This window comes from Sturnus vulgaris, chromosome 5, assembly GCF_052056855.1.
Source record: "Sturnus vulgaris isolate bStuVul1 chromosome 5, bStuVul1.hap1, whole genome shotgun sequence".
Lineage (NCBI taxonomy): Eukaryota > Metazoa > Chordata > Aves > Passeriformes > Sturnidae > Sturnus > Sturnus vulgaris.
This window is the reverse complement of record NC_142247.1, coordinates 52183584-52202534: the sequence shown is the minus strand read 5'-3', so window position 1 is coordinate 52202534 and position 18951 is coordinate 52183584. Positions and strand designations below refer to the sequence as shown.

Sequence of the window (18951 nt, the reverse complement as noted above, 5' to 3'; positions counted from 1 at the left end):
ATACACAACAAAGAATAGCTAATTTAAGAGTTGCAATGTGTGGCTGAGAAAAAGGGTTTACCAATAGCTAGAAGTACACTTGGACAAATCAAGAATTCCTAGAGCAAAGCCAGGCTGCAGCCACCTGAACTGGTGGTAAACAGAATACTTAGGTTAACACAAACATCTGGTGATCTACAATGGCAAGGAATTCAGCAGGAGAATACCCTATTCGTTGAACTAAGTAACGTATGGTTGAAAGAGAAGGAAACAGAAGATGAATGAGAATGTGTCCTCTTCTTTATCTTTCCTCCCATAGTATCCTTTGATGTTACAAGGAAGTTTATGATATGGGTTTTTTAGTTAATTTCTTACTTTGTGCAAGATCAAATAGACCTTTTATATTACATAAAAGATATTGCATATTTTATGTACTCCAAACATGGAGCAAGGAACAATTAAGACTATTGTTTGTGAGAAAAACGCCATTTTGTTTCTCGAGTGCCCATCAACTGTCAGACGTGTTACAAACATTTAAAGAGCGATTAAATCACCTTGGGAGCTCCTGTTTATTTAATGAAGCACAAAGCTAGAGATTGAACGAAATGTAACAAGTGCTGTGCTTTTTTCTGAGCCCAACACATTGTTGATTTCTTTCATAAAAGGAAATTGTAAACTCAGCACATTTGTACTTGCAAGGTATTCATCCAATTGCTTTTCTTTTTAGCAGGAAAAACATTGCTTCAGAACCTTAAAGTACATTGATGCTGAAACTGTACAGCAGCCTTTCCATCTACATAGAAGCCTTGTGAATGTCTTCCTAGATTTTCATAGTGGTAGTCTGTCTACAGCAGGACCCTCAATTCTCTGACATGAAAAAAAAAAAAAGAGAATGGCACCTCATGTCAATTGTCAGCACTTTCTACAGTACAATACCTAGGAGCTACTGATAACAGATGCTCTCTGTCAGCCTTGCAGGTTTGCATTCCGACAGGGCCCCTCAGTAAGTCAGAAGAACTCCATATTGCATTCTCTTCTGGGATCATCCATTTTCCTTACTGTGTGTGAGGAGCACTTACTGGTGTGCTGGAGCACAAAGAGTTTACCTGTGATACAGGCAAGCTGTATTGCTACAACCTGGTCCGCTTCTAGAATTTACAGCTGGACAATTTTCCAGCCTCTGTAGGTTGGAAAGGTGTGTTTCACAGCTGCAAAGATTGCTCCACATCAGGAGATGCCTAAAAGCTTCCACAGATTCTTAGGCAGACTTCTGAGTCCTCCAGGACAAGGAATTTTGATCAAAATAAAGCCTAGTAACCTTTGGCTCAATCAGGTACAGCAACCCGCTCTAAGTTCCATAACTGTGAAATCAATTAGCATTGAAAATGAATTTTTTTTCCATTCTTCAATGTTGATTTTGGAGGATGGATAATTTCACTTGAACTACTGCCACTACATGCTTTGAGACTTGTCACAGAAAGCAGATCTATTCCATTCAATCACTTCCTGTTACCCATTTGATTTTTGGATGAAAAGACTGAAACAAAGACTAGTAATGCACCATGGCTTACACATTATGCCCTCAGGTTGCTAAAGAAAGACAGATAACCTTTAGCACTCAGTTTTATGACCTATGCATTTAGAAAAGTGTGGCTGTTAAATAAATGATGAATATTTGAAACAAACTAGAAACACTAGGGGCAATCCTGGCTCCCAGAGAAGTGCTGGAAAAATTTGCATTGAGTTCACTGGAATATAGTTTCTTGCTTAAACTGTAATATGTAATGGTCTTGATATGCGTTATGAGCTTTATTTGCAATGCCAACATTGATTCAAGTCCAATATCCTGCCCACTGCTGACTTCTGATTCAGCTGCCTCTGTAATACACTTAATTTCAAAGCAACACACTCTGGATATTTAGTATGAAGAAATGCCAAACTACTTATAATTTCTGGAAGTTTAAACTATCCTAAATAGGTTTAGTATTAAAAACCAAACAATTTATAGTAAAACAGATCTAGAGGTAAATTAATTTAAACTTAATTTAAATTTAATTTAAAGTGGGTTGAAATGCACTGAAATTCATTGTGAAGTTTCAGAGTTAAAAAGGTACAATTATGACAGTGCAACATTTGTATGATGCTGTTTATTTTTCCCTTTAGAAACATCAACAAATACGGCTTCAGTTTAGATTAATCACTTATCATGTTTTTTGCCTCTCTGTTTTGGCAGGTGTATGAAAAACAGTATTTGTGTCTTCATTCCTAAAGCATCCTAAGAGTTAAAGTTAGAGGGTTTTTCCAATTTTGTTCCAATATTTTTCAGAAAGACTGCTTCTCCTGTATGCACCCTTCATACTAGAACTTAGTTACACAGATAAGCTATAAAACTTCGGGAAAAACAACCCAGTGAAAATGCTGGCTGACTGTCGTATGATTAGAGCCACAATTCTGTACTAGTGATAGGGCAGAATACAGAAGAGTATAGGCCAAGTAATTAACTAATTTAGTTGCTTTACTTATTTTCAAAACTAATATTTGCTGTTACATTGCTGTTCTTATCAAGCTGAGATTTGACACTGCTGTAAAACCAATGAAATTCCTGCCCAACATAGTTTATAATTAAATTAACTGGAAAAAATCAGATGCTGGTTTTATTGGCCACTCTTGAGGCTCTTATTAACTTCAGTAGCAGAAAGGTAATAGGCACAAACCTGATCAAAACTGGTGTACAAATATTTATAAGGGCCAGCTGCCAAAAGAAATGCATGTCTCTATAAAAAATTAGGTTCCTATTAGAGATATTGAATTGCTACAACAGAAAATAAATTTGATCTATAACTTCCCTCTTCCACACGTGGGTCTACTGTGTCTTGCTTTCTACTCTCAGGTCATAACCTTTCATGATGACTCCAGAGTAACCCTAGACACTGTGGATAGGCAGCAGGAGAAGAAAGCTAGCACAGGGTTAGCACCAGACTATAAACATATCACAGAGTGGGAGCACAGTCACACAACTTGACTGTCTCGGCTCTCCCTCCAGTGCAATTTCATTAGGCTCACTCATGTCTATCCAAAGACCTTCTGTGTGATTAATACTGCTGGCCAGCCCAGCAGGAGATCATGGGAGCACACAAGGCTGGCAGACACTCATAAAGTCTCTGTACTAGTGACACTAATAAACAGAAACACAGAAGGAAGGCACATGGCAAAAGTATTACTTAAAAGAAGGATCAATGATTTGCACAGGTAGAGAAAACAGCTATGCATGGCATGGGCTGGGCACTGGAAGTGATGGAATGAGACACATGCTTACATGGAAAGACAGACCAGTTTGGATTCCTTAGGGAACAGGAAAATTAGGGAGGCAATGTTATAAGCAGTTCCACTACTTTCCCAGGCAAAACCTGTCAAATACAGTATTTGTTGTGCATGCATGAGGGTGCCTTTCCTGTGCCCTATACTAAACCTGGGCAATTCTGCTCACATTGTGGACTTTAGACCTCTCCATCTCTTGGCTGGGAGTAGTTCCAGGAGGCAGCCAAGCCCAGTTCTAAGCCTACATACGGTGGATTACCAGGTATGAACACCTGAAAACACTTTGACAGTCATTCTTCAACGTCAGAGAGCTTTTAGGTCCGAGTCATTTGCAGGAAGATTTAATTTCCAGATCACCACAACTACTGCAGCTTTTGCTGACCTGAGCAATAAATTCCAGGAGCCTTCCTTGCTTATCCATTAGCTATATCAGAACCTTCTCAAGGTCCAAGTCCCATAGAGTGAGCAGACACCAGGCACTTGAGTAAAAACTGGGCCAATTGCCCTGCAAAAGCAGTTCAAACAATCCTCTCAGACTATGGAGCAAGTAGTCTTCCATGTTGAATTCTAAGATCTATTACAATTCTTATGCCTCATCACAAATCCATTGCCATAAATCCACATGCCTGTCTTCCAGCAACCCTGTCTTCAATGGTAATCCAACTTATCCACACACAGCATGTATTTGTAAAATTTTTGCTCCTCTAGTCTTCTTCCAAACTGATTTTCCTAACTTTATTCTCTTCCCAGCTTCTTACCTAAAAAGCAGTCAACACTGGTATGTGCATTATTTCTCCCCACCCCAGAGATAGAAGCAATACAAAATGTCAGACTGACAAAAACGTTTTCCATTAAAGAGCAAAGAAACAAGCACTGGCCTAATATTTTGTATACATCATTTCCTTTCCTATACAACAGCGCTAGGAGAATGGGCATGCTGTCTTAATTACAAAGCCTAGCAGTTTAAGAGTTGCACAACAAGAAATAACATTAAAAACCCCAAAACCACTTTACCATGGCTTATCAACATTCAACACTGTTATAGCCACAAAAAATCCAGTAATCCCATTTTCTCAGCCTTGCTGCCTGGTGTTTCTTTCTCCAGCTTACTATGCCTTTAATTACAGAACATAATTCTTTGTGTTTTCACTTTTACAGGAAGTTGCTTGGCTCCTTGAAGGCTGACTAAATGACAGTAATAACAAACCAACTGATCCTCTTTAACAGGAATTTCAGAGAAACCCTGTTGACTCAAACACACAAGAGTGAAAGTACATAACTGATTTGAAAGGAAATAAACTGTTCTGTGGAGGAAATACTGATGAGAACTGTTCTTTCTGTGAATAATTTTAAAATTGAGGATCAAAATAATCCTGCTAATTGGCAACTCTTATGTTGTTGGAAAGAGAGCTCTATTGGAGAATGCAAGCAAAAAAAAGGGTGGAAAGAGCTGGCTTTATCAGATGAATGGAAGTGGGAGTATCTGAAGTCTCACCTCTAGACTCGTTTGCTCTAACTTATACTTTTTTGTCCACTGAACCTGAAATCAAATTATTTACCCTTCTGATTCTAATTTCACCTTTTATGGATGAGTTCTACTCATTCTAAATTGCATGTCACATATCCAGTGATACTGAACGGGATTAATTCATGGGTTGAAACCGAGGTCTGGTCTATATAGAGATGAACCCCTATGTAGCACAGTCTAAGTTCCCATTCCTGTCAGTGTACATCAGTGTAGTCTATACAGTCTGTGTGGACCAATTCATCTAACCCTGAATTATGCTGAAAATAAATGCTCTTTTGGGCTTGCTTACTCTAAATAACAAGTGTTAAATTCAGTATCCACAAATCCGTAAATTCAGTATCCACATGTATTGCCAGCTAGGATACCACAGGCTAGCCCTCTGAACCTCTAGCTGCTGGAACAAAAGGAAGTGGGTCCTGTGCTGAATCTGCCCATTCTACTAGGCATGCTGGACTCGTCATAGCATCTTAAGTATCGTGAGAACTTTGTGTTGAAATAGCCATCTCAGCCCTAGGCCACATGCTGATGTGGAGATACCTAGACTTAAGAGATAGATTTTTTTTATATTTACTTTAAAATACTTCAGCTAATTTAGGTGCAAAACCTTTTGTTGGATCTCAGGAAACTGGAGTTTTCTGAGCTTTCTGTGCTTCCAGGCACAGACCCCCTGGAAAACACTGCACTGGACCTGAAACCTTGGAGAAGACTTGTAAATATGAATAATAAGTTAGAAATCACAAATGTATAGTGGGTTAGATGAGTATGTTTTCACTGGTGATGGGTTTTAAATTTGAGGTTTTTATAATATAGTAGTAGCCATGGGACAAGATGGAGAATTTTGGGTGGTGTCTTTCTTCTTGTTCATCTTCTTCTCTTCCTTCTTCTTCACGGAACTTAGGTAGTTACCTTTGGATTGATCAGTTGAAAGTCACTCTAAGGGTCATGGGAATTCATTATTGGGTTAAAAGTATAAATAATATAGGTGTAAAACCTTTATTGGTGTGTTTACCTTTAAAAGGCCTTGAAGCAGTCTCAGCTGGGGACATTTTTCCTACTTCCAGCAAGCAGATAGAGGTACTGTCGTACTTTCTGTAAATTTTGATAAGATATAACAAACATCCAAGTCCAAACACGAGAATCTGTCTCAGTCACCTTTCTAATAATCCTGGCTCCAAACAGACGAGACTGATGACAAACCACTAATTAGTGGTGCAAAAGCCTGGCACACTCCAATACCTTTCTTACTGGTAATAGAAAAGTGAGGGATGGGCCTTTTTCTGTATGATAGTTCTTTAGCAGAGTGCTAGAATAATCCTCCTTTGCTGTGTGGGTTAAGATTCAGATCCCTGCTGCAAAGCACATGTATTACTTTGATTTCAATTGGATTTCAACATCAGTCACAAGGCCTTTTCTCTTTGCCAGGAAAGCACTAAAAATATAAATAAGGAATAAGATGCTCACAAATGACCCTTCCCTGAAGACAGGGTAGGTTGGCCCTAGTTATATGCCAAGTGCCCACCAAAGCTTCTCTATTACTCAGTTGGACAGGCAAGAGAAACTGTCATGAAATGCTTGTGAGTCAGGATAGAGAGAGATCACTCATTAATTACCATCATAGGCAAAAATGTGTGGATATTAATTGAATTTATTACCAATCAAACCAGAGTAGGATAGTAAGAAATAAAACTAAATCTTAAACACTTTCTCTTTGTCCCTCCCTTCTTCCCAGGCTCAGTTTTACTCCTGAGTCACTACCTCCTCCTCCCTGCAGTTATGCAGGGAGAGGGGAATAGGAGCTCTGGTCAGTTCATCACACATTGCCTCTGCTGGTCCTTTCTCCTCAGTGGGAGGATTCGTCACCTTCCAGCATAGGGTCCCTTCACCAAGGGAGAAGGAGAGCCCAAGGAGAGTCCTTCCCACAGGCTGCAGTTCTTCATGAACTGCTCCAGCGTGGGTCCCTCCCATGAGGTGCAGTCCTTCAGGAAGAGAGTGCTCCAGCATGGGCTCCTCTCTGCACAGGTCCTGCCAGAAGCCATCCCAAAGGTTCACAGCTTCCTTCAGGCATCCACCTCTCCTGGCCCTGGGTGCGCTACAGAGTGCGCCTCCTCCCATTCCTTCTTCACTAATCTTTCCAGGTGCTGTTGTGCAATTGTTTTATTTCCCTTCTTAAATATGTTATCCCAGAGGTGCTACCACCACAGTTACTGGGCTCAGCCTTGACCAGCAGCAAAGTCATCTTGGAGCTGACTGGCATTAACTCTGCTGGACTTAAGGGAAGCTTCTGGTAGCTTCTCACAAAAGTCACTCCTGTGGTCCCCCGCTACCAAAAGCTTGCCACATAAACCCAGTACAGGAGAAAGGAGAAAACACAGAACAGCTAAATAGAAGGGTCATATACAAAGTGGCTTGTACCACATTTATGGACAGCAGTGAAAATGCACAGATTTTAAAGAGAAGTAAGTGCCTCTTGTGTTTGTAGTTTTGTGGTAGTAAAATACCACTGCAACTGGTCTTTCTTCAAGTAGCAGGGGGAACCAATGCTTTTCAAAGGCAATCTGTTAAAACATGAGCAGGGCCTACCAATTTCACTAGGCTGTGGTGAGGCATAACTGGGCAGCAGGTATCTGCAAAGACTAATTCAACACACCTATTTTAAATACATATTTTAAATACTTATTTTAAAAATAAGTAACATTTGTAGGTATGTCTCTCTCTCTCTCTACTGACTTAAATGGAAGAGTAAAATATCACTTTCAGAAGATACCTAGCTTCTAAATGGTTAAATGAGATGTAGTGAATCCTTTCCTTCTGTTAAATTTAGCATATATATAAAAAAGCGAGAAAGAGAGGGAAGTTTTAATAGACCTAATAAAGAGTACAACGATTTTTTTCCAGTTTGTATTCAAAGATGAATTTTACCCATGGTAAATTAGAATTCTTTGGAAACTCGCCCATAACCTTTAAACTTTTCTGGTTGATGATCTTAATACACAATAAAGGCTTTTTATCAGTAAATTATGCCTGGATGGAAACCAAACTCTGACTCCTACCCCTTCTCCATGCCACAACATTTTTGTAAAGCTGAACAAACACATTACACCAAACCCAGGACACAGAAGTGTAAATACCAATACTATATTAACACAAAACAGTCCAAAAACAAGACACAGCCAAATTATTTCTGCAATATGCAACAGCTGAACAATGTAGTATCTTTACCTGGAAAGATACTGCATAATTGTAATCTATATTTAAGTGTGTTTAAAATGGATTATCAATCCTTCATTTTTTTCCCTCTATGCATTCATGGCTAAAAATAAAATTGAATTGTAAGCTTGACAGTATCATTTCAGAAACTTCCTGTGACAACTATTAAAAGACCATCATCACATACTCAAATTTGAAGAAATCAGATTACCTGAAAAGGCTTTTGTTATCTGGCATAATCCCTCTTTTCTGCAAAGAAAATGCTGGATTTCTGGAAGTAGGTTTACCTGTATACAAAAAAAGAAGCTTTAATGATTTAATTCAAAAACCATTCTTTTTTCTTCAATGGAAAATGCCTTCAATGGGTTTGTGTTTAATTTATCAGAGACACCTCATGTGCAAAAGTCCCATCAGTGTCAAGAGGAAATAATAACTTTGCCCTCCCTGCAATGTTGGAATAGTGAAGTTAAAGTGTGGACTCTTCCTGTGTGTCCATAACAACACAAAATTTTAGGTCTATATTTCTCCCTCTGGCTGCTCAGTGCTGACCCATTCCCTATCTCCTTTTCAGTCTCTGCAGCTTCTCTGTTCTGTCCAGTTACCAACCACTGTCTCTCCCTGCATGGAAATACCCTGTTGCCTCTTGAATTGTGTGCTTGGGATCAGTAAAGAGCTAATGTAGCTAAATCACAGGCAGGCTCTGCAGCAAAACACTGTTGCACTTCGGTATGGACATGCCAGCAGCAAGTAATGTTAGTTCAACGTTTAAAGTTTTTCGGAGCAATGGGCCATCTGGTTTAAGTCCCTGCTCTGCTGTAGACTTCCTGAGAGAACCTGCACAAATCCTTTGATCACCTTGGGTCTCAGTTATTCATGTGTGACACATCTGGACATTGCAGCATGCTGCCTGGATTATTGTATTGCACAGCATTAGAGGCTCAGATACGGTAATATAGGCAGAATGAGAAAAAAAGCAGTTTGCAGAAGCCTGGGGTGCTTTATTATCTGAGCATATTCAAAGCATGTATATTTCTAGCAAACTGTAACTGCCATGCAAGTTTCACTTTGCATACACTTTGATATGGCATCCTGTCCCAGGGAACCCCAGTGTATGTGCCTGAAGCTCTGACTTCTGTGGACACCAGTGGTTTATTTTATTATCAGAGGCACCTTTTAAAAGCAGCTCCATTTCTCTCAGACCCTCAAGCTGGAGGCAATAATTTCGAGTCTTGACATAATTATCTGTGCTATTTTATTTAAAATACGAGTCAAACTCTATGCATAGGTTGGTCACATTTTATCAAAGAGTTCAGTTTGTATCCCTCACACACTTTTATCAACAGGCCGGGTGTTTACATAGAAATAACATATCTAAGTAACCTAAACTGTGCCTACAACATGATCAACTGAGAAAAAAACGAAAAAGCAATCCTGAAAATTCCAAGATAATTGGTACTACTGATGCTTTGGACAATGAGGATGCAGGTTGTAGTGTCAGAGCAAAGAATTCCCTCGAAGACCCTGGTCTAGATTACACATTATTGATTATAGGAGCACTGTCACTATTTGGAGAAGTGCCTAAATTGTGTTTACAAAGGAGGAATTACATTAGGTGAAACTCAGTAGTGATATAAGATATGAAGCCTAAATGAATCGATCTCTATCTTCTGCCTACACTATCATTCTGAAATATTGCATGCATTTTCTAATTGTTTCTCACCATTTCCAAATTCTCTTTCCCAATAGGAAAAATTGCTCAAATAATTTCCCTTGTTGACACATTTGCAGCAAGACATGCTGTTTGAAGGTGGCTAAGAACGCAAAAGTTTGAGCTAAAGAAGAGAAAAGGGAAATTTGACACTGAGTTTTAACAATTTTCAGTATTTACACTGAAATACTTACAACCAAACTAACATACTACGTTCAAACTAGAAATTGCTTTTGATAACTGGGTGCGATATAAAGAAGAAGGAAATGTTGGTACTTGACAAGTATTTCTCAGTAAATAGAAAACATGAAAAAAACTTCATTTCTGCTAAACCATGCTGCTGCAGTATAAAATAAACATTTGATAGTTCTCTTTTTATGAGTGAGGGCTGAAAATCTGGGCTAGACTCTGCTTCCATTCCCACAAAGGATAACACAATAATCTCATACCTTCTGGAAAAGCTCTAAATTACGCAAATCTTCTGTTTGAAAGCAGCCCGTACCACCATTTTCTCTGGAAGATAAGCAGATGAAAAGATCCCAAGGGTTCATATCACCTATCCGGAAAGAAAAGAAGCACTTTGAGAAAGGAAACATCATGCAATTCTTATTTGCATAAAAAATACTTAGAGCGAAATCCTGAAGAAGAGCAAACTGTTGGAGAGGTAATTACATGAACAGCTACAGGTGGCAGAACGATAAATGACACGCTACCACAGTTCAAGCTTTGAAACTATATTTAGGTATTTCATAGTGGGCATTCCCTGTTATTCCTGCCTACTGATGTCCAAATCCTGCTGTTTGACCTGTTTAACATTCAGAAATTAAAACGTTTGGTAACATGATGCTGCTTTAAGTTGTTCTTTTTTTTTTTCTCAACATGCATGCTTATAACATGTAGCCAGTGTTATTTTTGTGTAGTGGATTCCTAAATATTAGACACCAGGCTGCCAGATCCAGAACTGATGCACAAGTCGGAATTAGATTGCTAGCTTCCAAGCTAATGTGACGCTTCCTTCCTGGGACAAAGCTGACCCAAAGATACAAATAGGTCTTGAAATTGCTCATCTCAGCATATGATGTGGTGTAGAAATGCCACTGTTGCTTCAAATAACCTTGGACAGCTTCCTCACATGGTCATTTCTTCTGTATATAGCCTTTGTTATCTGGACCAGTTAGAGATGGTGGCAGCTCAGAACAGAATTATTACATCTGTTGAGGACACCATGAATATGTTCAATAAAGGGTAAATTATTTCACTGATAGGAAGACAATCAGTAATAATGAACTTACAAACAGAAAGGGTAGTTAGAGAAGCACTACAGCATCTAAGGGTATAAAATCAGGTCTCAAAGCTCCCTGCAGAATAGGTATTTGAGGGATGGGCTGGTTCTTTTTCCCAAGGTTGGGAAGATTACATGCATGTTATTCCATTTTGTGCTATCCATCTGTGATACCTTCTTAATTTTATTAGGTTACCTCCTTAATTTTGTCCCACCGATAGCCCACAGAAGTATTTATTTTATTTATTTCCTTTCTTTCTGTCTCCAGAATATATTTTTTTCCTATCCCAATCATGATCACAAATGTCAAGCCGGGTAAAGACTCCACTTAAAGAGATTTAACACTCATATTATGTTAAGTACAGTAATGAACTGATTGTGTAGAATGGATCCAGGACTATGAAAGTAACTATCACTTTTTTATGTTTATAAGCAGTGCAACAAAGCTGAAGAGATCAATTTTCAGTCACACTGCATTTATTACTGCAACAAGTTCTTCAATTTCACATTATGAGAACCAGTATTATGGTATAAAAATAATTAGGGTATATGAAATTTAGGCAAGACAGATTCACTACATGCTTCTTTGTGAAAAAAACAACAAAAAAGCCCTGCAGGTGGATAAAAATGTCACAGATAGCAAACAAACGAAGCATTAAAGAAATGTACAAGCAAATACCTCATTTTAATGCAAAAGTTTGGCAGTGCTAACAACCTACTCAATGACCTCACCAGCTATGTAATTATCAGATAAGCAAGATGTTATGCTTCTGACTAGTAAACACCTTTGAATAAATCATTATAATTGCATATAAATCACAATGTCTAGTTGTGTGCAAATTGAAAGGGAGCTGGAGGGAACTCCATTTTTCAGAAGCAGCTCATTTCCTTCCCTTGTTTATTGTGACCCATCCTGCCCTGGGAAGAATTTGATCCCTGACTCTGGAGGATATGCTTCACTGTGTATTTGCCTTTAGGATTCATCAGAATGATCAATATGAATGTACCTAATGAAGGAAAAGAAAATGTACCCTCAGATCTGGTGTGCTTCTGAGCCACTGCCCAGGAAGCAGAATAGTTCAAGAGAGCTTGAATGCCTGCCATTACTTGTGTTTTCTATTCAGAGTAATTAAACCTCTAGCCAGTTATTCCAGTACAGAACAATCAGAACTGAAACATGTCTATTTATAGAAGTCAGGAGACTTCCTATGAGAAAAACAGCGTACACCTAGTGCTGTCTCTCAGATTCAGGCTGACAGAGTAGTGTGACTTCTATTTAAATGTATCGATATATTCCTCATAAACTATACCTAAAAAACATTACTGGAAAACAAAACCAAAAAGTTTAGTTCTAGAATAGGCTCCTCTAGGAATCAATTTTGTCTCAAATTTGCCCATGTCATTCCTTCTGGAGCTTAACTTTTTGTGGAAAATGAACATATATGATCAGGGAACCAATAGTCTGTCTTCCTTCTGCATATTTAATAATAGCGGAACTATATCTCAGGAAAAAAAGTGCTACTCTTATTAGTATTCCAACAACATGACATGGGCCACACAAAGGACCGAAGATCCCTTTCACAGAACTTATTTTTAAAGTAAAGCAAGATACACATGAGCTAAAACATTCTACAATAAAAGAGAAAGAACAAAGTGATAGTAATAATAAACACTGTCTGCATGGAAGGACTCATGTTTCAAAATGTTTCTAGAGACTTTAATTAAGAAGCTTTAATAACATCCACAATTTTCCATTTTCAATGTACACACTATGTATATTTTTGCTGATTTCCCACAGACTTCAAACCAGAAGCAGGCTTTTACAGGACATTTGAAGGGGAAAGTTAAAAAGAATGCTTCATATCTGAACAATTTAATTACTAGAAATTTGCATTAAGCTTTTCCCACAGAATGATTTTTTTCTCTTGTTATGGAAATCCTGTTTGCTTTATTCAGAAAACCAATGGAGCTCAGCACACAGGAGCTGTAGATCAGTTAGAGAGTATGAAATCACACCTTATGGAGATACTCTCTACTCTTCATAATATTTTGCACTTGGACAAGTAAAAGAGTGGTAACAAGAAGAATATGCAATTGCATGTTCATCTGCTCTCTGAATATCTTTTAAAATCAAGACAGTTTAGTTCAGCCTGTTAATTAAGGCCTTGTATACACAAGGAATGCTCATCTGCAGAATTATATCTAACTATGCAGGCAAAGTGAGCTTTAAGTGGATACATGCTGGCAGCGTGACGCTTTTATTCACCTGTCTTTTGCCAGCTCTTAGCTTCTTCTCTCTTGCAGTCTTTGCAGTTGTCATCCAGTCGCATCTCAAAAAGTATTTGTAACTGCAATGTGTATCTCATGTTTACCTAAGAATATCAACCTGAGTTTCTACTTCAATTAATAGTAGTACAGCATGATTTGATTGAAATCTGATGTGATCACCTTTATTCTGAATGAATCAAAGAATCAATTCCGAAAGCAATAACCTTCAACATAAATTTTATATAATGTACTAATTCTAATTTTCAGTGAGATAGTGCTGTTTTCATTGGCTTTGACACTGATTTATCATTTGAAATAATTAAAATAGCTACTGTGGAAAAATAATTTAAAAGTTAATAGTCTAGGGAGAAAAGCAAAGATTTTTTTTAGCAGCAGAGGAAATAGCAGTGCAGACACCAATAAAAACATTTAACTTTTTCTGTAACAATATTCTGCAGAGAATTTTTGTATTCTGATAGAGCAAAGTTAACAGAAATCAAATGAGAACTGTAGGACTTGATAGGGTTTCAAGTTTAGAGATAAATTTCAAGAATTTCTGAAGGTGATTTTTAAAGAAAAGGGATTTTATTCCAGTCACTAAAATGATCATGTTCTCCCCATGAGCTATGGAATTGGAGGCTAAATTTTAAAGGAAAACCATCAGATGCATGCACCTCTGGAACTTTTAATCTCTTAGGCGTACATTATTTAATTTAATCAAATGATTAATTTCCATTTCATTACCATAAGCTGAAATTTCATTTTGCAGTATTATGGTTTCCATCCTGAATTTTGAAATGAAAGAACATTGAAAATCAAATAAAATTTTCATCTTGAATGTTTATCTTCCTATATGTCATTAAAAAAAACAAAACAAAAAAACATTTGGGTAAATTTGTAATTTTGCATTTGCTCACACCATTACCTTGAAATTAATCAGTTTATGAGCACTAGAGGAAAAGAAGACAACAAGAAACAGCCAGCATTTGTTTGTCAAAAACTTATTACATAAAAGTATTTATTTTCTTCTGACAGAGTAACTGATCTAGTAAACAGAAATCAGAGTAACTGATTTAGTGAATAAAGCAAATATTAGCAATGAAACATTTTGACTTTAGTAAGTCTTTAGACATTGTTTCCACATAACATACCTAGGAGGTGATTGCACAGCTATTTGAAAAAATTAAGTCTAATCTACTATCAAAGTCGTGGGTTTTTGGAGCAGAACCTCAAAAGATACTCCACTGTGCATTCAGCTCTGATCAAACTTTTCCGTAAATTGAATGGTGGAATAAGTGCATTTATAAATGGCAAATGACACCAAGTTGAAAACTTGGATTTTGCAAAGCATGGTCAGAATTCAAAGTAATTCTGGTAATTGGTCCAGATTCAACCCAAGGAAATTCAAAACAAGTTAAAAGTGCCATAGTTCATAAGAAGAAATCAAATGGAGACGTACAATTTGCCATAGAGCACTACTGCAGAGAAAGACCAAAGTTATAAACTGCATATGAACTAACAATACAATATTGTTGCCAAAAAAACCCCAAACAAACAAACAAACAAACAAAAACAAAAAACAAACAACAAAGCAAATATAAATAACTCTTCAGCTGTTGGCAAGCATTTATTGATGCTGAAAAGAGTTGAATCCACATCTTTAAAATTTCAGTTTTAATTTATTCCATGCGAATTCCCCCCAGAATTCTAAATCGTAGAATTGGAACCAAGCCTGATTATGAGGGTTATGGTGGTAACAATGATCAGGGGTTAATCCTTCTACTTCATTTTGTGTTAGTCATACCCTTCCAGTAGCACTGTTCCCCAGTTTTGGAAAACATGGTTTCAGTAGGGGATTAGACAAAGGAGATAGATTTTGGAAGACCTCCTACAGAGGCTGACTTGGATGGAGTCAGTCCTTTGTCTAGCAACTCATACAGTGATGTCTGTTTGATTTGATACCAAACACACCATTGTTTTAACTATTTCTGGGTGTCAGTGCCGTCTTGGTACCTCACTCTGGCCTGCAGCAAGGAGGCTGGGATGGTCATGAGGCTGGAAGGGGACACAGCCAGGACAGCTGACCCCAACTGGCCAAAAGGATATTTCCTACCATATGATGCTGTGCTCAGCAGCAAATGCTGAGGGAAGAAGGAAGAAGGGAGCAGGGGAAGACACACACATTCCAAGTGATGGCGTTTGTCTGCCCAACTAACAGTTAGGTTCCATCCATCATGAAGTTCCCATCCTGGGGATGGCTGAACATCTGTCTGCTAACAGGAACTGGTGGATTAATTCCTCGTTTTGCTTCGCTTGCAGGCACAGCTTTTGCATTCCCTACTAAACTGTCTATCTCAATTCATGAGTTTTCTCACTTTTACCTTTCTGATTCTCTCCCTCTTCCCACGAGGGGGAGATGAGCAAGCAGCTGGGTGCTGCTTTGCTGATGGCTGGGGTTAAACCACAAACACCAACGGAACAAATTTTTACCCATCAAAACTAAGTTGTCTCTTTAATCACTGGGGACAGGATACAAAGTAAGCATTTTAATTTGCAGCAAGGGATACATAAAGAACAGTTTCTAAACACATGTATCAAGTACTGGAATACCTTACTCTAAGGAGGCTTTAGAACCCCTGCTAAGGGAGATCCTGAGATTTGTACAGGATCATTTTTTAAGAGAAATTCGTGTCAGCTCTACTTGAAATATATTTTCAGATACCTCTAAGCTGCATAGATGTAAAGAGAAGATTTTCAGGTAAAGCTATTGTTTACATATTGATGCATTCAACTGTATTCAGTTACAGCATGTTGTAATCCTGATCTGTAAAAAAAATAAGTGTAAGTTCTAGATGAATGTAAATTTTAGCTTCTTGAGCCTTGAGTCCTCATAGTATACAAGGAAAAAAAAAAGTCAACCTCCTCTGCTCCTGCATGGTAATGGAGGGAGCACATATTGTACTGAGTAAGGAAGCATGTACATATGGAAGAAGCTGTTTGTGCACAAATCCTACTTTAAACTGGACAGAGGAATATGTTGGGCTTCAACCCTGCCATGTAGTCAATTTATAAGAGCCAATAGTTTGCTAGCCAGGAGTTTAAAGTGGAAGCACTAACAGATGTCTGAAAGACAGAACTTCTGCCTCACTGACTGCCTCAAGATTCTAGACTGAATTTTATGCTCTTCAGCATCTCAGTGGGCAGGAGCATCAGGCTGGCTATGTGACGGGGTCTGGGGATGTGGGAATTCTACACCTCTGAAGATCTAAGCTTCACAGATAACACTCCAGGGGAAAATATCCTTTGAAGCCTATTTCTGATTACAGCAGTTTGGCTGTCTTGTTGTGCAAATATTAGAATGCTGCTTGTTGGACTGAAGAGTTTTTCTTTGTTAATGACACGTCCTCTTGCAAGCTTTTGATATCATGTTTCATTTGCAAGACTTTCCCTAAAAGAATGTCTCACACCTAGGTGTTCAGGAGTTTTTTCCTTAAAACAGTAGTTATTGGAAGCATTTTAATTTCTCTTTTGGTGTGACCTTTGGTGGTCACGAGCTATTACAAATATGGACTCACTATGACAGCAATGAAAAAACGATCATTCCACATGAGTGACAGCACAGGACAAGATGGTGAGGTTTCTGATATTTTCTGAACTGTTCTGGAAAGCAGCTATTCACCTGCCTATATGCAAATCTTCCACTGTTGCAGAGTGTGTTCAGACTGAGTGTACTCTGCCATAACACATAGCCCCATAACTACTAGCTTCGCTGAACAAATTAGGCTTAGATCTATTGTCACATTAATCGCAGTGGAGTATTTTAAGTGTAAAAAAATACTCTACCCTACATATGACACTGACAGGGTTGGACACAGCCAATTCATTCATAAAATAGTTTGTGCAGTTGCTGTGTGGTTGCCAGGGAAAGGCTGAAGGAATCCTGAAGACAGTCACTATTCACTTTCCTTGAGAATGATCAGGATTTTTTTTTGGCTCAACTACTCCCTAACTAAGAGGATTTGAAGTGCCAAGGGAAGCATTCTCTGTGGAGGAGATGCTGGTGTGAACCAAATGGAACCAGTTTAATTCCAAGGACAGTTCAGCTTAGCACAAAACATTGACCTATGCTCAAGAATTAATGCACAGTCACATCTGAGTTCAGAATTTGGGCAGTGAAATAGGCATTTGAAGTTGCTTACAGTACCTCTCATAAAAACAGAGTAATGCTTGACTATCCTGCATCTCTTCCGCAAGTGCTGTGGAGGGATATTGGATCTAAATATAAATGGAGAAGCATAATGCTTCCACTCTTGCCTGAAAGAATTATTTTATTACTGTTTATTTATATCAGGGACAGGTTTCAAGCCTGCTTTCCTTTTCAATCCAAAGGCAAATCTTAAAAAAAATTAGCATAGCAAGCCAAGATCTACTTGTTTCTATTAGAAATATTCTCAAATATGTAAAGATATTTTAATTTCTCCATCTGGTCTCAAACTCTAAAACTGCCTTAGACCGAGCTACCAAGTCAAAGAGTTACCATCTTCCTTACTGGAGCAATTGATAATACAAGGTAGATGACTTTCTCCAAAAGAAGCAAAAGAAATCTACTGCAGGCGTAAGTACAAGAATGGAGAACATACAGGACCATCCTTTCTCCATTTACATCACATTCAGTCATGCAATAGATTAACAATCCTTTCTTCAATCAATAAATTACCATACTATAACAGACAACCTAAAAAGAATTTTCAGACCTGCAGCAAATATTTTCAAGTTGGGCTTTCAATTTGAGGGTAACTGTCAGTAAGACAACAAAAGATACAAAAAAAAAATTTAATTGCAGCATTATTAAATTATACCCATATATTTTTCTGTGCAAGGAAAGAATGGGCAGAATCCTGGAAATAAAAGTAAATTCAAAAATTGTATTAGTCTGACATGGGAAGAAGAATACTGCAGTATTCTAAGGCATGTGTATTAGATGGTTCTCAGTTTATCCAGGAAAGACTGTCAGGCTAAGAATAATTTTCCACTGAGTTATTTACCGATTGCAACTCTAACAACCTATCGGTTTTATCATGGCATAACCTGTCAACTCAAAGTATGAAAATATGCTGTCAACATACTTCCTGAGCTGTAGTAGAGTTCAATAGCAAATAAAAGGAAAATATGCAGTTCTGACTCAATGACAAACACACTGGGACAATTCAAATACTCAAGTCTGTAATTCCACTTCTGTGCTTACACACCATGCTTTGGATGAATATTCAGATTACTCTGGTATGTTCTCCACACATGGGTATTTTCTGCACAGCAAGCCTCTGTGAAACCAAAAGCTCCTAATAATCCAATATAGTATGCTCTTCTTGTATGCAAGCTAAAATAACTTACAACTCCAAATGCTCTGAAATGCTGGAATTCTTACTTTATATGTATTTAATACACAACATAAGCTACAACAGTCAAAGCTGCTATATGTTTCTCACCCACAAATTGTGGGACTTAGACTTAACTTCCAGTGGGATGGAAGTACTTGGTACCTAGTTAAAGGACTGATGTCACAGATCCACCAAAGCTCAGCTAAATCCATCTGTGTAGGTGTTTTCTTACCTTCTGTGAAGTTAGAGAAGGAAATTGCCTGACAAAAAAGATTGAGAAATA

At 38.0% G+C, this 18951-nt stretch overlaps 1 protein-coding gene across 3 annotated transcripts in view; it reads right to left on the bottom strand.

The window, feature by feature from the left end:
* Positions 1–18951, bottom strand: part of CPED1 (cadherin like and PC-esterase domain containing 1) — a 154360-nt gene that overhangs the window by 110598 nt on the left and 24811 nt on the right. For all 3 annotated transcript variants that reach the window (XM_088165705.1, XM_014877707.2, XM_088165706.1), the window contains exons 4-5: positions 10190–10296; positions 8244–8319 (exon numbers count right to left, since the gene is read on the bottom strand). In XM_088165705.1, coding sequence (XP_088021831.1) covers positions 8244–8319; positions 10190–10296 — 183 coding nt within the window. The remainder of the gene's footprint in view (positions 1–8243; positions 8320–10189; positions 10297–18951) is intronic.